Source organism: Geotrypetes seraphini, chromosome 1 (genome assembly GCF_902459505.1).
Source record: "Geotrypetes seraphini chromosome 1, aGeoSer1.1, whole genome shotgun sequence".
Taxonomy (NCBI): domain Eukaryota; kingdom Metazoa; phylum Chordata; class Amphibia; order Gymnophiona; family Dermophiidae; genus Geotrypetes; species Geotrypetes seraphini.
In genome coordinates, this window is record NC_047084.1 from 434,364,432 (window position 1) to 434,387,023 (window position 22,592).

Genomic DNA, 22,592 nt, shown 5'->3' on the forward strand with positions numbered 1-22,592 from the left:
GATCTTATATCAAGTTTTACTTCCAAAGATGTTTCAACAATATTTCTCTTCAACCAATCTTATTTATATCAATTTAAGACATTTGTATGGACCTTCTGTTTGTAACTAGGCACCACACTGCCGGTTACTTTTTATTCTGCATCAGTCCAAATTTATTAAACAACTTAATTTTATTCTGTATTTTTTCATTATTTAATTTTTTTTAAAAAACGATGTATCTATCATTTTTGTATATAACTCAAGCCTAATAGTTTTCATATTCCTATTGGCGCTGTGATTAAAAGGAACCCGTCACTTATCTTAACAGTAGACAGTTCCTCCTGCACCTCCCCCGACATGCATGTTTCAACTAGAAACTTTTCTTCAGGAGCGAGGTAAACGTTTGTGGGAGCAATTTTGAGCAGCAAACACAATTGCTCCCACAAACGTTTACCTCGCTCCTGAAGAAAAGTTTCTAGTTGAAACATGCATGTCGAGGGAGGTGCAGGAGGAACTGTCTACTGTTAAGATAAGTGACGGGTTCCTTTTAATCACAGCGCCAATAGGAATATGAAAACTATTAGGCTTGAGTTATATACAAAAATGATAGATACATCGTTTTTAAAAAAAATTAAATAATGAAAAAATACAGAATAAAATTAAGTTGTTTAATAAATTTGGACTGATGCAGAATAAAAAGTAACCGGCAGTGTGGTGCCTAGTTACAAACAGAAGGTCCATACAAATGTCTTAAATTGATATAAATAAGATTGGTTGAAGAGAAATATTGTTGAAATATATTTGGAAGTAAAACTTGATATAAGATCAAATAATTGAGGAATCAACAGGTGATAATTATTGGGTTGTACATTAATATTTGTCAGTATAATTGACATATGTTACAATAACGTGGATACAGATGCTCTGGAGATAATTTATTAAACACTGACATATAAAACCATGAAAATTCAATTAAAAAAGTACAATGATAAAAAATACTGTGATAAAAATCCAACCGGACCCTACATGGTCCGTGTTTCGGCGAACAAGCCTTCCTCAGGGGTCCAATGGTTTGCAAACTCACATATAAAGGACTGAAAACAGTCTATTGTCTTTAAACATGTGAGCAAAGAACACCGCAGACAAGCTGAAGTAGCAAAAAAAATGCTACTTCAGCTTGTCTGTGGTGTTCTTTGCTCACATATGAGGGGTTTTATTTCCTCCTGGTACTCATTGGTCAGAATGATCCAGAGGCGAGGGGTGGTGGTGGTGGTATTTAACGCGGCGGTATGTAGCAGCAGCGGAGGCCGGTGCAGGGGGGGGGGGGCAGGCTTCGGCGCTGGAGGGATGGGAAGCAATTGCCTGTCCTATTGTCTCCCACAGACAGCTTTGGGTCTTTTTTTTCTGCTTTCTGTTGTGTACTTTTGATTTGATATCAGCTTGACAAAAGCCCAGTTTAACAAGAACAAGGAGTTGAAATATTTGAAATTATGTTTTGTGTAGTTTTATTGTTCCTGCTATCGTCAGACATATGTATCTAAAAATAAGAGCCCTCTTCTAAGGAAAGCAAAAATGAACAACAATGTCATGCAAAAAGCAATCCAAAATAGAAAGACTCAGAAACTCTAATAAGAAGCTCAAAGTAATGAAAACATCATCTATTGGCTAGTTATTTATGACTCTGGTCACCCTCACAGATTCACCCCATAACCATTTTTTCATTTATGCTTATTAAGGTTTCTGAGTCTCTCCTATTTTGGATAGCATTTTGCAAGATGTTGACTGAATGCTGCACATGCAACTCTCACTTGTACGCATCTCAAGTGCATTTGGTTGTTTGCTATACTAATACCATGTTTCCCCGAAAATAAGACCTACCCTGAAAGTAAGCCCTACTATGATTTTTGGGGTAGGAATTAATATAAGCCCTACACCCAAAAATAAGCCCTAGTCGCCAGCAGCAGCGCTTCTCCCTGCTCCCCTCCCCCCCGCCAATCCTTCCATCTCTCCCTCCCATGGGAACCCCGACCATGAGCCGAAATACCTGGAAACAAACGGCAATGTCAGCAGCACAGGTTGGATCGCAGCCTGCCCTTCTCACATCCGGGTGTTCCTCTGCCGCATCACTGATGATGTCATCAACAATATGGCACGGAACTGCCGGGTGTGAGAAGGGCAGGCTGCGATCCAACCTGTGCTGCCAATACAACCGTTTGTTTCCAGGTATTTCGGCTCGTGGTCAGGGTTCGAATGGGAGGGAGAGATGGAAGGGTCAGCAGGGGGTAGTGCGGGTTGCGTGGTGGGGGGATGGGAGGGATAGAAAGATGCTGCACAGGGGGGATGGGAGGAAGGGAATGTTGGAAGCTTCAAGGGTTCTGCTGCACAAGGGGAGGGAGGGAGGGATAGAAAGATACTGCACAAGGGGATGGGTGAGAGGGGAGGAAAGATGGTGTACATGTGGTGGAAAGAAAGGAAATAGGAAGAATTGGGGTGGAGGAGAGGAAGGGATAGATGATCATTGTACATGAAAAAAAATAAGTCCTACCCGAAAATAAGACCTAGTGCCTTTTTTGGGCCCAAAATTAATATAAGACAGTGTCTTATTTTGGGGGAAACACAATAGATGTCTGGACAGAGAATGGCCTTCTCAGTAAACGTCCTTCCTATTTATCTAGTGAAGATGTTTTAACAAAATTTTTTATTAATCTCAGTAGTTTGTTTGTGGATACTAACCAAAGAAACTGTAACATTTACCCAGATGAGAGGAAATTGTTGGATGGGTCAAAGTAGTAGTACAAGATGGGCTTTTATAGGGACAAGTTTTGTCAGAATTAGGCACATAAAGCATCACTTTCAAAATGTTATACTAACAGAAACTGAAGCTAGTTTTCTTTCTGTTGCTAAACTTAGACAATATCTGGGTCACATCGGCTTATCATTTGGATTTTGTAGTGTGTTTTGAATAGTTACCACTGAGGAGAAAGTGAGCCTTTCTCCCCTCATATCTTAAACTAGTTATGAACTAGTAAATTAAAACAGCAAAGCTGATTATTACAGCTACAGGGAAATATACCAGTAAAACTGACTTAATATTCAGCCTTTCCTAACTTGTATTATTTCTTGGCATCTGAAGCCCAGCCCTATTTATGAGTGAACCTGCTCTCCTGGCGCATTTTTCCTGTGTTATAGTTTTGTGATTCTTCATTTTGCAGATAAGTATTTGATTTTTGTTTTGTATGGTGCATTTTGATTTTTTGTTTGCATTTTTCGGGGGTTCGGCTTGCAGGGTTCGTTCAGGGGTTGCTCAGGTCACACTGGTCTACTCACCTGTTGATTTATTGGCTTAATTGGTGGAAATTTTCACTTTGATTTTCAGCACATTATGGGTGCTCTATGATGGTGTGCGGGTGGGGGGTTTATTACCTCTACCTAGAAGTGAAGTGTTGGAGCTGGACTCCTATCGCTGGTGGTTCACACTGAGAGCATCCTTCATTTTTGATATTACTCACACTATATTGTATGTGGTTTGTGTGGTGTGCACAGCCTGTGTTCCTGAGCATCCCTTTAATGAAACTTGAAGTGACTAGGTCTGCCTTTTTTCGTTATTGCTAGTTTAGGTTTTTGGCAGTGTTGGAGTGTATTGTTTCTGTTTATGAGTGAGCCTACCAATAAATAAAAGAACTACATGGACACAAGGTTATGATTGCTAATTGTTAGAGAAAGAGAGTATAATAGGGAAATCGAGATGCTTATATATTAAAAAGAGAGTCCAATTCTGCTATGCTGGATTTAGTAAACGTTATTCTCTTACCCATGTTTCATTGTATTTTATTTATTATTTATATTTCTTATATACCGCTTCTATTCGAAACAGTTTACATTCGGGTACTCTTTAAGTTTTTTTCCCTATCTGTCCCTGTGAGCTCACAATCTGACTATGGTATCTGTGGCAACTCAGGGTCACAAGGAGTGGCGCGGGGATTGAACCTATAACTTCAGAGTGCTGAGGAAGGGGTTCTAACCAGAGAAGAGGTGCTTAACAGGGCTACATTTAAGAGAAGGCAGCCTGTTCAGAGAACACTCTTATACTTTTAAATTTCTTTCATACTAACCAAAGTTGAAGGGCTGATTGTATCCAGAAGCTCCCTTTTCACCCACACCAGGTTACCTGATAGAAGAAGAGTGTTTTACTTACTACCAGCTTGCCTTACTAATCGAATCGAATCCAAACCTTAAGTTTATATACCGCAACATCTCCATAAATATGAAGCTCGACACGGTTTACAAGAACTTAAAAATATAGGTAGAGAAGGAAAAGGTTTACATGAACTTATATGTAGAAGGAAAGAAAAAGGGAGGAGGATAGAATTACAATTTGGTGAAAAGCCAAGTTTTCAGTTGTTACACTGATGATCTGGCATTAGTCACCCCAAGACTGGGCTAAATTTAGCTCCTTGTTTGGGTATCTGAATAAATAGCAAGTTAATAACAAGTGGGACCATTATCATGCTATTTACATCAGTGGAGGAGAGTAAATAATGGAGTGGTCACCTTATCTCAAATATCTCAAAAAAGATACAGTATAGTGGAACTAGAAAAGGTTCAAAGAAGAGCAGTGTTCCTTCATCTCTCCCTTCCTTGAGTCATCTGTCCTTCCCTCATCCCCCCAGTGTAACATTTCTCCTTCTTGCAGTCCAACATATCTCCTCCCTTCCTCCTTTCTGGCCCTCCTCCCAGTCCAACATTTCTCTCTCCTTTGCCTCCATAAGTCCAACATTTCTTTCTCTCTGTCTTCTGCATGCTTCCTCTCCTCTGGACCACATTCCCTCTCCCAACCAACATCTCTTTCTGTTCCTCCATGAGTCCAAATTTTCACTATGCCCTCTCCCCCTTCCCCTGAGTGTGACATTTCTCCTTACCTCCCTCTCTCTCTCTCCATAAGACCAACACTTTCTGTCTCCTGCATGCTTTCTCTCTCTCGCCTCGCCCCTTCCCTTGAGTGTGACATCCCTCCTTCCCACCCTCATGTCTTCTGCAAATCTTCAAGCAGTTGCTGTCCATTGGTTCCTTCTACCATGGTCCAGCATTTCTATTTTCCCTCCCACTGTACAGCATCCTTCCTCCCTTTTATCCTGGACATTGTCCCTCTTTTTCCCCTCCACACTCCTGAACAATATCTCTTCCATCCCCATGTGCAACATGTCTCCCTCTCTCTTTCTTTTATTCCCTCCCTTGCTGCAAAGGAAGTGGGGAAAGAGAGAGAGAAGGATCCAGGATGCATATCTTCCACCCCTTTACTGCCACATTCAACATTTCTCCCTCTCTCATCCACCGGACCATGTGCAGCATCTTTTGCCCCTACCCACCAGCCCCATACCCAACATTTCTCCTATCACTTCTCTCCAGCACCATGCCACATCTCTTCCTCCATTCCCTCCACCACTGTGTCCAACATTCCTCCCCCTTGCATCCTTTTCAATCTGTCCCACTGTTCCCTCTCTACCACCATATACAACATTTCTCCCACTCATCCTTCTCTTCCCCATGCATTTCTACTTCACTTCTCTCTCTCTCTCTGCCCAACAATGTTCCTCTTTCTTCCTTTCCCCATGTGCACATCTCTCTTTCCCTCTCAGTCACACACTCATGCCCAACAATTCTCCCTCCCTCCTTACTCCTAAGTTCCTGACACCTTCCTGCCTCTCTTCTGTGTCCCAAGTTCATGCCCCCTCCCTCCTTCCTTCTAGCCTTTGTCCCAAGTTCATGTCCCTTCAATGTCCCAATGCACTCCTTTCCTCCTTTGTCCCATGCTCATGTCCCCTCTCTACCTTACTTGTCCCAACATACTCACTCCCTCCCTTCAGGGTCGTTCTTCCTGCCTTCAGCCACACTTGCTTCTTATCTTCACGCACTTAGCAGGTGCATTTAAATAATGATTATTCAATTATCTGGAATAATCCATGTGGCATTCCCCAGGGTTCTCCTTTCTCTCCCCTACTTTTTAATATATATCTATCTTCCTTGAGTACTAAACTGTCTCATATAGGGATTAAGTTGTTTAGCTATGCCGATGACATAACAGTCCTAATCCCTATTCCAACTTTGATTTCACATATTAGGTACATAATAACTGACATTCTTTCAATCATTGAACAGTGGATGGCTGAATTTAAATTAAAACTTAATTCAGATAAAACAAAATTATTTTATGCATCCTTAAGCCATAACTGTACTGAATCATCATTGACACTGAACAATGTGACCTATTCGGTTCCTATTAAGATTCTAGGAGCAATTTTGGACCAGACCCTAACCATGAAGAATTAAGTTGACGCCATGGTACAAAAAGCTTTCCACACTTTATGGAAACTATGTACTATACGAGCATATTTTGATATCTCATCTTTCAGATTACTGGTGCAATTACTGATTTTAAGTCAACTGGATTATTGTAATATCGTTTATTTGACAGTCACTCAAAAAAACTTCCATAGATTACCTATTATTCAAAATGCAGCAATTCGATTGATTTTTAATCTGAAAAAGTACAATCATGTTACTTCTTTTCTGCGTGAACTACATTGGTTGCCAATAGAGGCTCATGTGAAATTCAAGTTTGGCTGCATTTGTTTTAAGGTATTACTCGGACTTGCACCTAGTTATTTAGTGGATGCTTTTACATTCATTAATGTAAAACATTCTAGGCACTTAGATACACTTTTCTCTTTTCCATCTGTCAAAGCATGTAGATTTTTAAAATATCACCATTGTCTCTTATCTTGTCAGGCAGCTTCCTGGGACAAGGACCTAAACTCTTTATTGACGACCGCTAATATGTATCAGCAGTTTAGGAAACACTTAAAAACATAGCTAAATGTCAAATTTTTAGGTAATTAACTTTATTTTGACTCATCTTTCTTTTGTGAACTGCATGGAACTATATGGTTATGCAGTATATAAGTAAGTTTTTATATTATGTTATGTTGCTTCTTCGCAAGGCCACAAGCAGTAGCTCCTGCATGTGGCTGACCTGGAGACCTTCCATCTGACGTCAGCTCTGACATTAGATGGAAGGCTTCGGGGTCAGCTTTGGCAGAGTGCTGTGAGCATGCATATGGCTTTGTGGAGGAGGGCGTATGGTTGGAGGGCAGGAAGGAGGCCTGCTGAGGTAACACATGGGATTCCCGACGGTGGTGGTGACGACTGATGAAAGTAGCTCCATCTTGAGGAAGAAGGGGGGCAGGTGCCCCCCCCCCTCCACACACACACACACACATACACTATCACCAGCAGTTCATGTACCCCTAGGGGGTTGAGAACTTCTGGTCTAGGATAAGGTGGACAGGAGCAATCTCCAGTTACTCCAGCCCATGTTAGTTCTGAGTTTAAAGTGGCAGCCATGGCCCTTAGTGCTGGCTTGCAGTACTACCTCCAGGAGTCAGGCTGACATATAAGGGCTTTTGATTACAGAAATGCCTGAATACATACCTAGGATAGCTTACATCTTCTCACCGAGTCATGCATGTGTCACATACCAAATTTCAGTTAATTCTGCATGACTGGTTATAAAGTGTATTATAACCTAAAGATACATTTGTTTACCTTTGCATGCTTTTCCAGCTATAGAGCTTGGGTGGAAACCTGCAGCTAGTCTGGGATCTGGCACCATAGCTTCCACTGCACTTAAAGAAAATCCATTATTTATGGAGAGCTGCATAATATGGATAAAACTGCTGACAGATTCCCATATAGCAGATTTCAGTGTGTTGACAAACACGATGTGGATTCTATTATTGTATAAGCACACCAACACACAGCTTGCCGTCTTTCTACTGCATGGTTTAACATTCAAGTTTCAAGTTTTATTAGGCTTTGATGTACTGCCCAAAGAGAAGCCTCTCTGGGCAGTCCACAATTACTGCACAGCCTGATTGTGCAGCTTTCCCCAGTACCTGCACGATGTAGCTGTAAGGAGTAAATGTAGAGCTGCTGTCAGTTGTTGGATTGACTGTGCATTCAAGTTATAGAATTGATCCCTGACAAAGGCGTACCATACTGAAATATGGCCCATGTTGGGTCAACAATAAACCTTTGTCTGATTGTTCCAGACTTTCCATGCCCTTGGTGCTTTTTGCTTTGATCTCATGTGGTGTACTTTGACCCTCTCTTTCACTTGAAAGCTACTTTGGTATCATTTTCTTTCTTTTTTTCCAGAGGGACCTTTCACACTCTTCATAGCATGTCTCAATCTGTCTTACAAGCACAGGCCATTGAAGTTGTGCAAAACTCGATGCAGGAAAACCTGTACACTGAACATCACTTCATGGCAACACATGTTTAGCAATCCTGGTGCTCAACCGCTCTGTGTTTATCATGTGAGGTATTACACTTTAATGAACTGCTGGAAGTAAATGCTATCGGCGGTGTTTGGGTTTTTTTGTCACATGAAACAGAAGAATATTTAGGGCTAGATTCACTAAGGACACCGATTGTGCCCTGACCAGTTTGCGACTCGATTCACTAACCTTCTGGCTGATGCTGTCCGCACCCGATCCGATCCGCACATGCAAATGAGGGGAAACGCATGCATAAGTAGGAAGGCAGTGATTCAATAAACCAATTGGGCTGGCTGATCCAAAAATAAGCAACTGCTGAGGACCAGTCGCTCACGTCCCCACCGACTCTCCTGCTCACCCACACTAATGGTTACTGCAAATAAAAGCCTTGCAAGCGGGAATACTTTTTCTTTTTTTATTATTCTGCAAAAGGCTCGAGATTATTGCGTGCATGGATCAATATTATTATTTAGAAACAATTCATCCCAGCTCCTGAAGAAGAGCAGGGAAATAGGCAGGCGTTAGGAGTTGTAAAAGTGCGTGCTTTTGCTTTTGCAAAACAACATGAAAAGCAATCAGTGGAAAGTCACCATGTTTCCTAGTCCCCCCCTTTCCTCCAAATACACCTTTCTGTGCAAACCTCCCCCAGACCCTTCTTATGCTAAGCATTTTCCCAGCTGAACTTTCCCAGGGAAGCCACGGTGTGACCTGGATGAGAGTTTAGGCAGGGGGCGCATGGAGAGCAACTTCCCCTCTTCCGTGCTTTGGCATTTGGCATCGCCTAGCATGGCAAACTTCCCATACCTCGTGCTACTATGGCATTGGGCGCCACCATCCTGGAGCCTCTGTCCCGGAGCGTCATGCTGATGCTGTGCTCGCTGCTCATGTCACTCTCGTCTTCTACTGCATGACTGATCGCTGCCACATGCCTGGCCCCGTCATTGGGGGCTCCAAGGAGGAGAGGAGGAAGGAGGATCCCTGGTGTCCAAGTCGGTGATGGAGCAGAGGCTGCTACCTCCAGGAATCACCCTTCCCTGCAGTGCGAGCCCGTGGTTTTAACCCTGTTCCAGAACCTGCTGCAGCACTGCCCCGTTTTAAACCCGTGATTTAAAACCATTAAAAAAATTAAACCATTAAATAAAACATTTAAAAAAATTAAAAAAGCTAAGTTTTGCCATGGAGAGCTAAAGCATGCGCAAACCATCTATAGGCACAGAAGATGGCCTATGCATGCGTCAGGATCGCTCTGCAGCGATCCATGTGGTCGGTTTAGGGCGTACCTCCTATTGGCATAATTTGTATGATGACGTGCTGTGAATCAGTCGCCCGGCTACGGATAAGATTGGATCGCCCATGGATTGGATCTGTGAGGTTAGTGAATCTAGCCCTTAATGTTCAAATGGTTCAGCATTGTTCCATACTCCAGCTAACACTTTAAAGGAGTAGTTTATTAAGGTGTGATAGGGCAATAGCACAACTTATTTGCCCCTTAATAAGAACATAAGAATCTCCGCTGTTGGGTCAGTCCAGTGGTCCATCGTGCCCAGCAGTCTGCTCACGTGGCGGCCCTTAGGTCAAAGACCGGTGCCCTAGCTAAGGCTAGCCTTACCTGTGTACATTCTGGTTCAGCAGGAACTTGTCTAACTTTGTCTTGAATCCCTGGAGGGCATTATCCCCTATAACAGCCTCCGGAAGAGCGTTCCAGTTTTCTACCACTCTCTGGGTGAAGAAGAACTTCCTTACGTTCATACGGAATCTATCCCCTTTCAACTTTAGAGAGTACCCTCTCGTTTTCCCTACCTTGGAGTGGGTGAACATTCTGCCCTTATCTACTAAGTCTGTTCCCTTCAGTACCTTGAATGTTTTGATCATGTCCCCTCTTAATCTTTCGCTGTACGGCAGCTCCTCCATTATATTTCTGGAGTGCATGTTAGTTTGTTACTGTGGAATATATAATAAGATTCAAAGCATGCAAAACATTTCATTATTATGTAAATTATAAACAATCTGATGCCTAAAACAATTCAGTTGCAAAATAAGCACTGGTGATTAACAGAGGACATCTTACTACCATTAAGAGGTGATAGGCTCCAAAGTAATCAAAGGAAATACTTTTTTACAGAAAGGGTGATAGTTGTGTGGAACAGTCTTCCGGAAGAAGTGGTGGAGACAGAGACTGTGTCTGAATTCAAGAAAGCATGGGATAGGCACGTAGGATCTCTTAAAGCGAGGAAGAGATAATGGTTACCTCAGATGGGCAGTCTGGATGGGCCATTTGGCCTTTAACTGCCATCATGTTACTATGTTTCTATAACCATTAAGCTCTATGACCTCACAATGCAAGTATTAAGAGCCTTAACCAATAGGGAGAGGAGGAGATAGTGGATGCTGCGGATCCACTGGATGGGCCATTTGGCCTTTATCTGCCATCATGTTTCAACGTTTCAGTGTGCTACAACTATCATGTCTGTTTAGTAGCCAGTTGCCATTTCCAGTATTTGTTCAAGAAGCAGCAATCTTCCAAACTCTTCTCAGAAATAATGCTCCTGTAGACAATAGAGAAATTGCAGGTTCCAAGGCTGCTGTTTGTAGCTCTCTTCTGAACATCACATAAAGCACAGGTGATCCTGTCATAACCGCCAGTCCTGCACTTCCTCGCTGCAGCTATGTGACAAGTACACATGGTTTCTTTTGCTTGCCATCAGGATTTTCTGTGATAGAGAGAGACAGAACTACCAGTGGTAGACTGATGAATGGGGAGGGACGGGGGAAGTTCATGGAATCAGTATTACATTACATTACATTAGTGATTTTTATTCTGCCATTACCTTGCGGTTCAAGACAGATTACACAAGAGGATTTCAGAATTACAGAAGAGGATTTCTGGACATGTCCAGAGGTGTTACAGAATACAGCGAGTTGCTTCAGAGAATTGAAATGTTTCATACGGTGTTAGTAGTCTTCAATTATTTTTTGAATAGTAGGGTTTTTATTTCTTTTCTAAATGTTTTGTAGTTTGGGGTCGCAATTAGTAGATTGGAGAGTTGTTGATCTAGTAGGTCATCATACAATTTTTTTTCCATTTGACGTCTCTGATTGGAGGGTATGTGAATGGTGTCTGGGTTCTCCTGTGTCTGTTTGTGGTAGTTTGGATTAGGCGGTTGTTCAAGTAGGCTGGGCTGTCACCATTTATGGATTTAAATAATAGACAGTAGAATTTAAATAGTATTCTTGCTTGAATTGGGAGTCAGTGTGAATCAAGGTATGTCTCGGTGATGTGGTCGTGTTTTCTTAGTGAATAGATTAGTCTCAGGGCTGTGTTTTGTACTGTTTGTAGTTGCTTTATTATTGTTGCGGGGCAGGGGAGATATAGGATGTTGCAGTAGTCAAGGAGACCTAGGACTAGGGATTGGACCATGAGCTGGAATTGTTTTCTGTCGAAGAATTTTCGAACTTGCCTTATGTTTCTCATGACCGCAAATGATTTCTGTATTGTTTTGTTCATTTGTGGTTGCATGGTGCAGCATCTGTCTATCATCATTCCCAGAAGTTTTAAAATGGGGTACGTGATTGAGTTTATTACTAGGTTTGTTATGGTTGGGTTTTTTGGTGTTTTTTTTTCGAGAAGTATGAATTTTGTTTTGTCTGGGTTCAGTTTTAGTTTGTGGTCTTTCATCCATGTTGCCACTGTTTCTAGAATTCTGTGTAGTGTGTCTGTCATGGTAGGCGTTGGCTGATCAAAAGGAAGGAGAATGGTGATATCGTCTGTATAGCTATAGGAGGTTAAGCCTATTTTGTCTAGGCAGGTGCCAAGGGATGCACTGTAGAGTTTGAAAAGTGTTGGGGATAATGGCGATCCTTGTGGTAGGCCACAGGGGTTAGACTGTGGTTCTGATTTTTCTTTGTTTGTCTTTACTCTGTAGGTCCTGGATTGTAGGAATTCTTGAAACCATGTGTATACTTTGCCTGTGATTCCTATTGTATCTAATATTTGTAGCAGGATGTCGTGGTCTACCAGGTCAAATGCTGCGGTGAGATCTAGTTGAATAATCAGCATTTTTTTTTGCCTGTGCTGAGGTGTTGTCTACTAGGATCCAGAAGGGATCCTAGTAGTGTCTCTGTGCTGAAGTTGGTTCTGAATCCAGACTGCGTAGGGTGGAGCAAATTGTGGTTTTCTAGGTAGCTGGTGAGGAGTTTAGCTACGAGGCCTTCCATTAGCTTAACTTATACATGAAACTAATACATGAAACTGAAACTAAGGGTATAACATAACATAAAAATGTATTTATATACCGCAGTATCTTAGGAGTTCTATGTGGTTTACAAAGAAAATTGAAACAAATGACAATAAAAACAAATGACCTAGAAATTACAAAAATTTCTTAAATAAGTAGGTTTTCAATAATTTCCTGAACTGCTGGTAAGAGACAGGGCTAACTAACAGATTTAGTGGTGTTAATTGGAGATTGTACTGAAAAGGGAGAATGCCTGAGGAAAAAAGAGCTAAATTATTTCAGGGAGCTTAGTCCTTCATTGGAATGAAGTTTGTTGGAGTGATGGAAGATCATTGCACAATAGTCAGTGCACAATATTTTCAAAGGTCTACAAAACTGGCAGAGTAATCTGTGCTTTTCACAATAGCCCGTGTTTGTAGAACATGTGATTTCCAACTCTGGCCTTACTGCTAATCATCGGTGCACAGGACTGACAGCAATGCATGTTGTGGCGGGGCCAGGAGTAAGCCTAGCGCTGGCAACCTGGCTCCCGCCCCAGGCGTAGGACGGAGCGCTCCCAGGAGGACTCCCACTGGATAATCAGTAGAACAATTAGTAGACTGCTTTTTGGGTAAAGTTCAGCTTTTATCTTTATTACCCCTAGTTCCAAGCACTGGAGTTCCAGTAGTCCCTCTGGCTGAGTGGACTTAACACAAATCATACATCCACAATGTTTCTTCTTTATAATATAGTCCAGCCTGCTGCTCAGGCAAAAAGCCAAAAATAAACCAAAACGTTTTCTCTTTAGTTTTACTGCTTTTGTCTGGACACTTCAGGAAGCTTCAGGAAGCTTTTCTAACTGACCCACCTGAAGTCCAATGCCCCCATTACCCCTATGCTCCTGGGTAGGGGCTAGGGAACTTTATATAACCCTGTTGAATCAGTTTTTTGATTCGATTCACTTTCAATGACACAGCTTTTTAAGTTGAAACATTTTATTTAGCCAAGGCAAATCATGTCAAAAATAGGAACATCCAAACATAGCATAGCTGTAAAATTAGGTAGAAACATGGATTCACAGCTTCCCCAAAGCAAATCTTCTTCAAAACTTCCCCAGCCCCCCCCCCCACCCGATTCTCATACTTACACTGTGGAATCGTGGGGAGGAGAGGAGAAATGCTTCCACAGCGTGAAGGAAAGAGCCAACCCAAAAAATGCAAATATCAGCTTTGCTGCTGCTGGCGCCGATTAGTATGAGGTTCGCTCAATGCTCCCAAGTCCTTCTGATGTAACTTCCAGTTTCGCCAAACAGGAAGTTACATTAGATAGGAACGACTCCAATGGGTGGCAGCGGCAGAGGGAAAGCATGAACGCCGTGAATGGATCTCGGGGCTAACTTGAATCGGTGAGTTCGATTTTTTTGCAAAACCAAATTGATTTGAATTGATTCACCTGAAGTGAATCGGTGAATCGGGCAGCACTAGTATAGAAAATTGAATGAATGAATGAATAAATAAATAAAACGTTTAGCAGTGCTTAGGATGTGTGCAGAAAAAGACAGAAGAGACCCAGAAATGATCTCAAGGTTGTAGGCTGAGACAGAAGTAGAAAAAGTAGAAACTGGAACTGAAAAGAAAGATTAAGTTCTGTCTTGCCACATCAAATTTAAGTCAATGTGGGTACATCCAGGTGGCAGTATAAGAAAAGTAGGCCGAGATCTGGAACTATGGGCTCCTTCTACGAAGCCACGTTAGCATTTTTAGTGCCCGCGACTTTTCATCACATGCTAGCCGGAAAACTACTGCCTGCTCAAGAGGAGGCGGTAGCAGTTAGCGCGGCCGGCGGTTTAGCACGCGCTATTACATGTGTTAAACCGCTAACACACCTTCGTAAAAGGAGCCCTATATTTAAGGTAAGGGCTCTAGTATAGAGAGGTAAATCTGTAAGTCATCAATGTAAAGATGATACTAAAAGCTATAAGAGAACCATGGGAATGTCTATAAAGAAGAGGGCACAGGAAAGAGCCTTAACTTGGCAAATTGATACTTCCAGCCAAGTGTAAAAGTGTGAAATTAGCGGCTGTTAAATGCTTTTATTCTAAATTTGATTACATTACACTATTCGGGGTGAGTCAGCATGGGGCTTCTGTAAAATTTTATTATTTTAGCACAGGGTCTCATTGCATAAAATGCATAAACTCATGGTAAAATAACCCATCTTTTTGGTAGCCCATGTTGATAACTTCCTAACTTATTTACTTAAAATTGAATATCTGCCCTTCACCAGTGGATAAATCAAGGTAGTTTTATTTCATCACCGATATAATAGGTAAAAATAAAATACAGTTGTAAATTTAGACTACAATAGTATAAAACTGTATACAGTTGTGTGGAAACATTTAGGGACTTTCCAGTCAAATTATATATTTCAAGGAATTCTTATGTGAGCAGAAACTGACACAAATTTTACATGGCTAAAATCTCAGCACATTTTTCTGTTTGTTTTATTTTTATTTGTCATTTCTTTTCAGGTATGTTTTTTTTACAGATTCAGATTAATAAAACTGTGCAAAAGCTAACGCACCCTTTCAGTCAGTTCTCTGTAATACCTTTTTCAACAGGAATGACGGTGTTCAAATATTTTCTGTAAGCAGCTAAGTGTCTTTCCACTCTTCCTTTTTTATTTGTTGCATTTAAACATAAAAAAAGTCTTTTTACTAAGGTGCGCTGGCCGATTTAGCACCTTAGTAAAAGAGGGGGAAAGTTTGTAAGTATTACACTTGAAAAAGAAAAGCACATTTCAGCAATAAAGAGAGTTCAATTCTCAAACAAGTCACCAATTATAAAGGAAATATACTAATGCATTATCAGTCACCCAAAAAAGGGAGAAAGATCCAAAGAAAGGAAAATACTACCTTGAAATTAAGGTTACAAAGAAGAAAAAAAATCAGAGCATTACTTAAGAGTTAGCATATAATCAAATTACACCACTTCACTGCTAAGAGCGGGAAGCTCTGTACTCTTTGCTGAAAGAAAATTTTTCAACTGCTCTGGGTCATAAAAGATAAACATATGTGACTGATAAGTCATACAGCATTTACGAGGAAATCACAAAAATGAGTTTGGCATCAAGTGAAACCACTTGTTGCCTCGTTTGAAGAAATTTCTTTCTACATTCCTGTATACTGTTCGTCAAATCAGGAAATATCCAAATCTTTTGACCCAGAAATAACTTTTGCCTATGGCGAAAATATAGCTTCAGGATATAATCTCGATCCGGGGGAAATCCAAAAGTCGCTAATAAGGTTCCATGAGTCACAAGTCTCTGAATCTGATTTTTCCAGAATGCTGTTAAGTCTAGACCACAGGTGTCAAAGTCGGTCCTCGAGGGCTGCAATCCAGTCGGGTTTTCAGGATTTCCCCAATGAATATGTATTGAAAGCAGTGCATGCAAATAGATCTCATGCATATTAATAGAGGAAATCCTGAAAACCCGACTGTATTGTGGACCTTGAGGAGGGACTTTGACACCCCTGGTCTAGACTGTCTTATGAGAGTTTGGACTTCTCCCTTATTTTTATCCTGTTCAACAGAGAATTTTAATACTTGGAATATAATAAGCCTTTGTAGTTGGCAGAATAGCTTCCTTAGGGAGAAGTAAAACTTCCTCAAAATAATATTTCAAGATATGATCAGCTAGAAAAATTGGATGTTTGGGGAAGTTAAAAAAATTTGCTATCGTTTATTAGTAAAAACTTTATCTTTAATCAGGTCAGCTTGCACATTATGTAACTCAATGTATTCTGAGATGATTTTTAAATTTGATTCTGAATAGTTGTTAAGGCATCATCAGTTTTCACAACAGTTGAGCTAAAAGTCACCACAACATTTGTTTAAGCAGAAACTGCTTCATACGGAGAGGTCAGAGTATCCCAAACCGTCTCTAGCGATACTTTCTCTGGTTTAGCCAAGGGCTGAAAAGACTTCAAAGAGTCTATTAAGGATTCATACAACTGTACCTAGTTCCATGCCGGACAGCATTTGAACCAGAGCTTCCTCCTCCCTGTAAGTTGATCTGAGTTCTCCCTTTTGCCAGGGGCTCTCCTCTCCAATCTTATTATTGGCATGTGATTCCAAAGATTACAGCCCTTCTTAGGAATGGAGCTCCAAACCAGGAGAAGGCAGTGCCTGACGCTGATCTGGGATCAAGCTAACTTTAGCATTCTCCATAGACGCTGCTTCTTGTGACAAAGCAGAGGAATCTTTCAGCATCTGAATGGAAAAAGCCTCCTCGATGGTATCTTGCCAGTAAGGGGAATTCATCTGCGAATCAGAGGGAAAATCTCTAAATTTACCCTTGTGTTTCTTCCCCATTTCAAACAGGGAAGTGCAGAACATGGCTTTCCTGTGGCCATCTTGGATTCTCTTGCTTTTTCTTTTGAATTTTTTTCCACTCTCTTTCAGAATCCTTCTAGCACAGAAATATTCTTAGATCTTTGTGCATTCTTGCAACTGCCACACATACAGTCATGTGAAAAAAACTAGGACACCCCATGAAATATTCAGTTCTTTCTTAAGAAATGTTAACATATCGATGTCAAAATCTTTTTTTTTTTTAAATTTATCTCTGGAAAAGAAAGTGATGCAATTGCAGGTAAACAACAAAAATTGTGCTTGAATATTTCACGAGGTGTCCTAATTTATTCACATGACTGTATTTCAACAATAAGCTTGGGGACTTGGAAGGCCACCACAAAACCTTCATCTTTCCTTTCTGTAAATACTTCATGACTGATTTTGAAGCATATTTTCAATTGATAACATGCTTGAACTCTTTATTCTTTTTTTCAGTGGCTATTCTCCTTTCTTTCTAGCTTAAGGGATATGTTAATACTGAGTTAAAATATTTAGTTGAATTCAACTTGGTAGGGTGGGAGACCAGCTTATTTAAAATGTTGCCATCTCCTTTAAGATATTTCCCTGGAGCATTGAGTTGTAGCTTGGTGGCCTAAAGCTTCTGAGCAGTAACATAAGCCTAACTTTTTTGCTGGAGTTTATTTGGTACTCTTATGAGAGCCAAAAGTCAAATATCAATGAATAATAACAAGCTTTTAATAGTGATGACAGCGGTTGCCATGCAGCTAATCTTAAGAAATTGGAAAAACTGGGATAGGTTGAACTACACATTCTGGTGGGAATCCCTATGTTATACATATAAAATGCAGCGTGGTATGGCTATACAACAGGGAAGATTGAAGAATTTTATGGAGATGTGGAAGCCATTGACTAAATATTGTAAAGAGGACTAATTTATTTTATTTTATAAACAAGGAACGTACACATCTGGGGGGGGTAAGAGAAGGGAATGGAATGGAATTTTATGATTTTTATGAATGGTTTCATGAAGGTTTGATTTATTGATTGTATATTTTATGGGGGGGGGAAATTACTTTGTTGCTGTAATATTTGAAAGTTCGCTGTGCTTATTATATAATTGTACATATATGGGATTTATTTATGGCGCATTTGTAGCTTGAAAATCAATAAAGAATTAAAAAAAAAAGATAAGATAACCTACTTTAAATATATTTGCATGTTTTGCATTTTATTACTAGGTACTGTGCGGTAGCTTAAATTACGTTGTGCAAGAGCACTGAGACCATCTTCAGAGTCCTTTAACACACCCTTTAGGGCAAATAACATGGCTCAATGCTCCAACGCAGCTTGATAATTACTCCCCTTAATGAATCCTAACTAAAGCTTAAAGAAGTAAAATAAATAGCAGCATGGGGCTTACTTTATTAAAGTTATTTCTTGTTTTAGTTTAAATTGTGCAAAGAAAGCTCTACTACTAGGATTAACCTTTTTCCAGGTGTAACATTCAGGAATTCATATCATCAAAGCTAATTGTTGTCGCTTTTTTTAAAAAAAATGACTATAATGAAGGTGTAATCATAAATAAAAGTCCTCAATTGAATATATCCAACCTATATTTAGAGCTTTCCTGTCATAAAATATGGATTATTTTATATTCCGCAACCCAGTGGGTTTTCAAGATTTCCACAATGAATATGCATGAGACTGATTTGCATGTACTGCTTCCATTGTATGCAAATAGACTTCATACACATTCGTCTTCAAATTGGTATCAAGCATCAATAATTGACTTTTTAACAAGCTATTATTGGTGCTAATTAAAATCAATTATGGGTTCTGCACATAAATTTAGGCACAAGATCTGCAGGCGAGTCGAAAAAGGACGGGAAATAGGTGGATTGGGGGCGTTACTTTTTTGATTCATGTAAATTTGGTTGTGGCTTAAAGAATAGCACTTTTTGGGTGCCAGTTTTTTGGGATGCTCTCTTTGTAGAAATCTTGAAAACCACGACTGAGTTGTGACCTTCAAGGACCATGATCTACCACCCCCTGTCGTAGAGGGTTTTTAATATGTTTTGCTCTTTGACAAAGTAGTGACTTTGGCCGAGTTATCCTGTATTTTGTTTAGGTGACACTGAAAATTGTTATGGATCCACAATAAGGAGGATCTTTGTGCTATACCTGGCCTTTTATTTATGAATGGATTATTTTCCATCCAGCTCTTTTCCCTTTTATCATTCCATTATGTTTTCATTTATCAGCTGCGTTGCATCAATCCCTCAATTTTCTTTATACAGCCTGTAAGTTAATAGTTAAAATTTTGCAGCTTTAAATAATGATTCTATCTGAGTTTATTTAGAGGGCAGTTTAAGTCAAAATAAAATAAAACTTATTGACTTATTGACTGTGGGCCTGTTTGACAAAGCTGCGCTAACCCATAGAGATTTAAAGGGCTTCAGGGCTTTTGCTGCACGGCTTTGGAAAACAGGCTATGTATGTACAGTATGTTACAATGCATTTTCTACCCATGGGCTTTCAAGCTAATGTTCAAGGGGAAACTCCACGGCGGCTGGAGCCATATCCTTTTAAAAACTCTGAAAACCATTCTGAAATCTCTGCTCTGGATTTTGCAATCCCACCGCAGGCACAACTTCTTTTCCCCACAGAGAACCTTGGAGCCATTTTAAAGAAGCCTTTTTCGTGGATACACACACCTGTTTAACCATGGCGCAGCCCTTTCAAAACTACCTTCTAAGTTTAGATATCCCTAGAATCAGACACAGAAAAAGAAGGTCAATTCGGAGCTTGTAAAGAATTGCTCTGAACCAGGCTTCATTTGCTTACTAATTTGTGACAACAAATATCATGTTTATTGCACTGATTTCTTTGATCCGTTCTCTGATGTAGACGGCAGTATTTATAAAAAAAATATGGAAGGGGAAAGCCTGCAAAATAAATCGGGGGGAAAAAAGCATCCTTCAGTCACCCACCCAGGGTTTTATTTAGAAGAGTATGACTTTGCCTGTGAATGTAATAGGAAACTCAGTTTGTTTTCCCGTTTGGTTGTGCTGTTTTTCAGTAAATATGTTAAGAGGGTACCCTTTCTTCCCTGTGTTGCAAGGGGGTATTGTTCAGTGTGTGCCTTTACAAAGGTGGTCAGAAAACCCACCAAGATGAGCGAAAGGTGAGGAGAGTTTTGAAGTCCCATTTCAGAAAACATTCCAGAAGTAGTAGTACTTGCTTACACATTTTTTTATGCATCGTCTATGTTTATATTTATTCATTAGAGGTGACTCTGTTGGCTGTCTGTCTGAAAATGCTGCTTTGAGTGGGGAAACTAACTTAGCAAAATCTGTAGTGTTTTGGACAGCCTCAGTCCATTTTCTGCATATTTTGTTATCGGTATAAATGCTAATCTCCTGTTATTTGTTTTTGTTTCAGGATCCAAGCAAAAATGGCACCACAAACAGCAGCTGTAGCAGTTTATCAAAACCCCACAAATCAACAAAGGAGCACAAAGAAAAACCATTAAAAGACTCTAAAGAACATAAAAGTGCCTTCCATGAACGTTCCAGGGAACACAACAAATCTTCCAAAGAATCCTCGAAGAAGCCCAAAGAAAACAAGCCCCTTAAAGATGAAAAAATAATTCCTAAGATGGCCTTTAAGGAACCCAAACCTATGTCAAAAGAGCCAAAATCTGAAAATAATACCATTTTGACTGTAACGACGGCACAGCAACAAGATAAGAGGGCTGTTAGTAAAAGGCCTCCTAATGTGGATTCTGAGGAACTTGCAGCCAAGAAAAGAAAGAAAATTATTTCTGACCCTTCCGTGAAAACTCTTTCTAGTGCTTCTGTTTTGATTTTTTCTTCTTCCGACAAAAAGCAAGGGAAGGACAAGTATCAGTTTAAGCCAGGAAAGGTGAAAATTGAGAGTGAAGTGTTTGAGAAGAAGAAGCAGCCCTCTTTACCACCGTTTGAAGATATTGTGGACCCGAATGATTCTGACTCGGAAGATAACATGTCTTCCAAATCCGAAGTGAGTTTTACCTCATATGTGCTACTTGTGGTTTTGACTGTTCCATGTTTCTTCTTATGCACTTTTTGGGGGGTGATGTTGGAATGAGGTCATAGTGTAGCAGGTCTTTGAATTAGTTCGAAAACAACTTTTGATTTGTATTTTAATAAGTAATGCTTGTTTTATTCTTGTGTAGAAGTTGGTTGTGAAAGGGCTTGAAACCTTTTTTCTATATAGCCATGTTCGTTACCCTTTTGCCAACTGAATGTCAATACACCAGTAACATCAAGTAGTAGGTGTTCAGTGGGATGATGTCTAGAGAGAAGATGATTTTTATTCAATATATGTCATGGTCATAGTCAAATATAGGCACATTTAGCTCACAGTTTGGTTAAAAGTACAAGAAAAGATGTGTGAAATATATGGATCATAGAGCGCAGAAATAGACTATCTGAAGATTTGAGCCAAGAGACCAGAATGGCATTGTTACTTTATAGGAGCAGTGTGCAGTAGCAATTTTGTGATTTGTGGGGTAGTGTAGTATAAGAAGAATTCAAATACACTTTGAATTTCATTCTTGAATAGATTTTTTTTCAAGTACCAGGTTATGACAGTCTCATGATCTCTCTGGTAGCTGTTTTAAGTGGATATATACCATTCAGTTGGTAGGTTAAAACATTGTTATGAAACTGTGACTGCCTGTTATCATCACCTGTTTATGTATGTCTCTGTGTGTGATTGTGACAATTAGAGAGTTAAAAATCCTGTTTCTAATTTCAGCAATGTAGTAGTTGATGGTTAAAATCTTCTGGGGTGTGACTTGCAGAAATATTAAAACTGAAGGAAAGTGGTAGATGTCTGGGAAACCTAGGAGATTTACTGTTTAAAAATCTTTATAAAAAATACTGCTGTTCACGTTGGATGTCAGAGGAAGTTTGTGACTGCTTTGTGTCGTTGTCATTAACTGCAAAAGCTTTGTTCTTCTCACTCTTACATAATAACCATTTGGTAGATTGTTGATCGTACACGCTATAGCTTGCGTTCGGATCTACTGGGTGGCTAGTAGAGTCATTTTTGCTTGTATTTAAGTGTTCATATATGAGATGTGAGAGACAAAGGCAAAGCAAATTGGCATGATTTGTAATAATCCTTGATTCTGTAAAATTTTAATTCAGTTTATTACATATATCCTGTTGTTACATCAATTATAATAAGGTGATCGCTTTGAAATCATTATTATGTCGGGGTAGTAACGGGAAATGCGGCTTTGTATTTTCTTTGTTGTTATTTTTTATTGATGTTTCATTTTTAATATGTGAATGTGGTTATCTTCCATTGCTGGTTGGTGAATTTCTGGAAGACACTCCTTGTGAAGGTGATGGAACAGTGATGGAATTCAAAAATGTGTGGGATAATCGGAGAGGATCCCTGTATAGAAAGAGGATGGAATTAAAGCAAAATTAAATAACCCTCATTTTTTTAACACTAGGGCACAACTGGATATCTGGGAGCTAGACCCGTTTTAATAACAAATGCCAAAAAAGGTGTCCAAATGACCAGATAATCACGGTTCATAGACATAATCGCGGAAGACAAAGGCGCGCGCCGACAACTGAGCGCAAGATGGAGGCGTGCGCCGAAGAAAATTACTGTTTTTAGGGGCTCCG

At 40.0% G+C, this 22,592-nt stretch overlaps 1 protein-coding gene across 2 annotated transcripts in view; it reads left to right on the plus strand.

The window, feature by feature from the left end:
• MLLT3 (MLLT3 super elongation complex subunit) overlaps positions 1-22,592 on the plus strand; it is a 604,203-nt gene that overhangs the window by 380,672 nt on the left and 200,939 nt on the right. For both annotated transcript variants that reach the window (XM_033919532.1, XM_033919525.1), the window contains one exon: positions 20,347-20,946. In XM_033919532.1, coding sequence (XP_033775423.1) covers positions 20,347-20,946 — 600 coding nt within the window. The remainder of the gene's footprint in view (positions 1-20,346; positions 20,947-22,592) is intronic.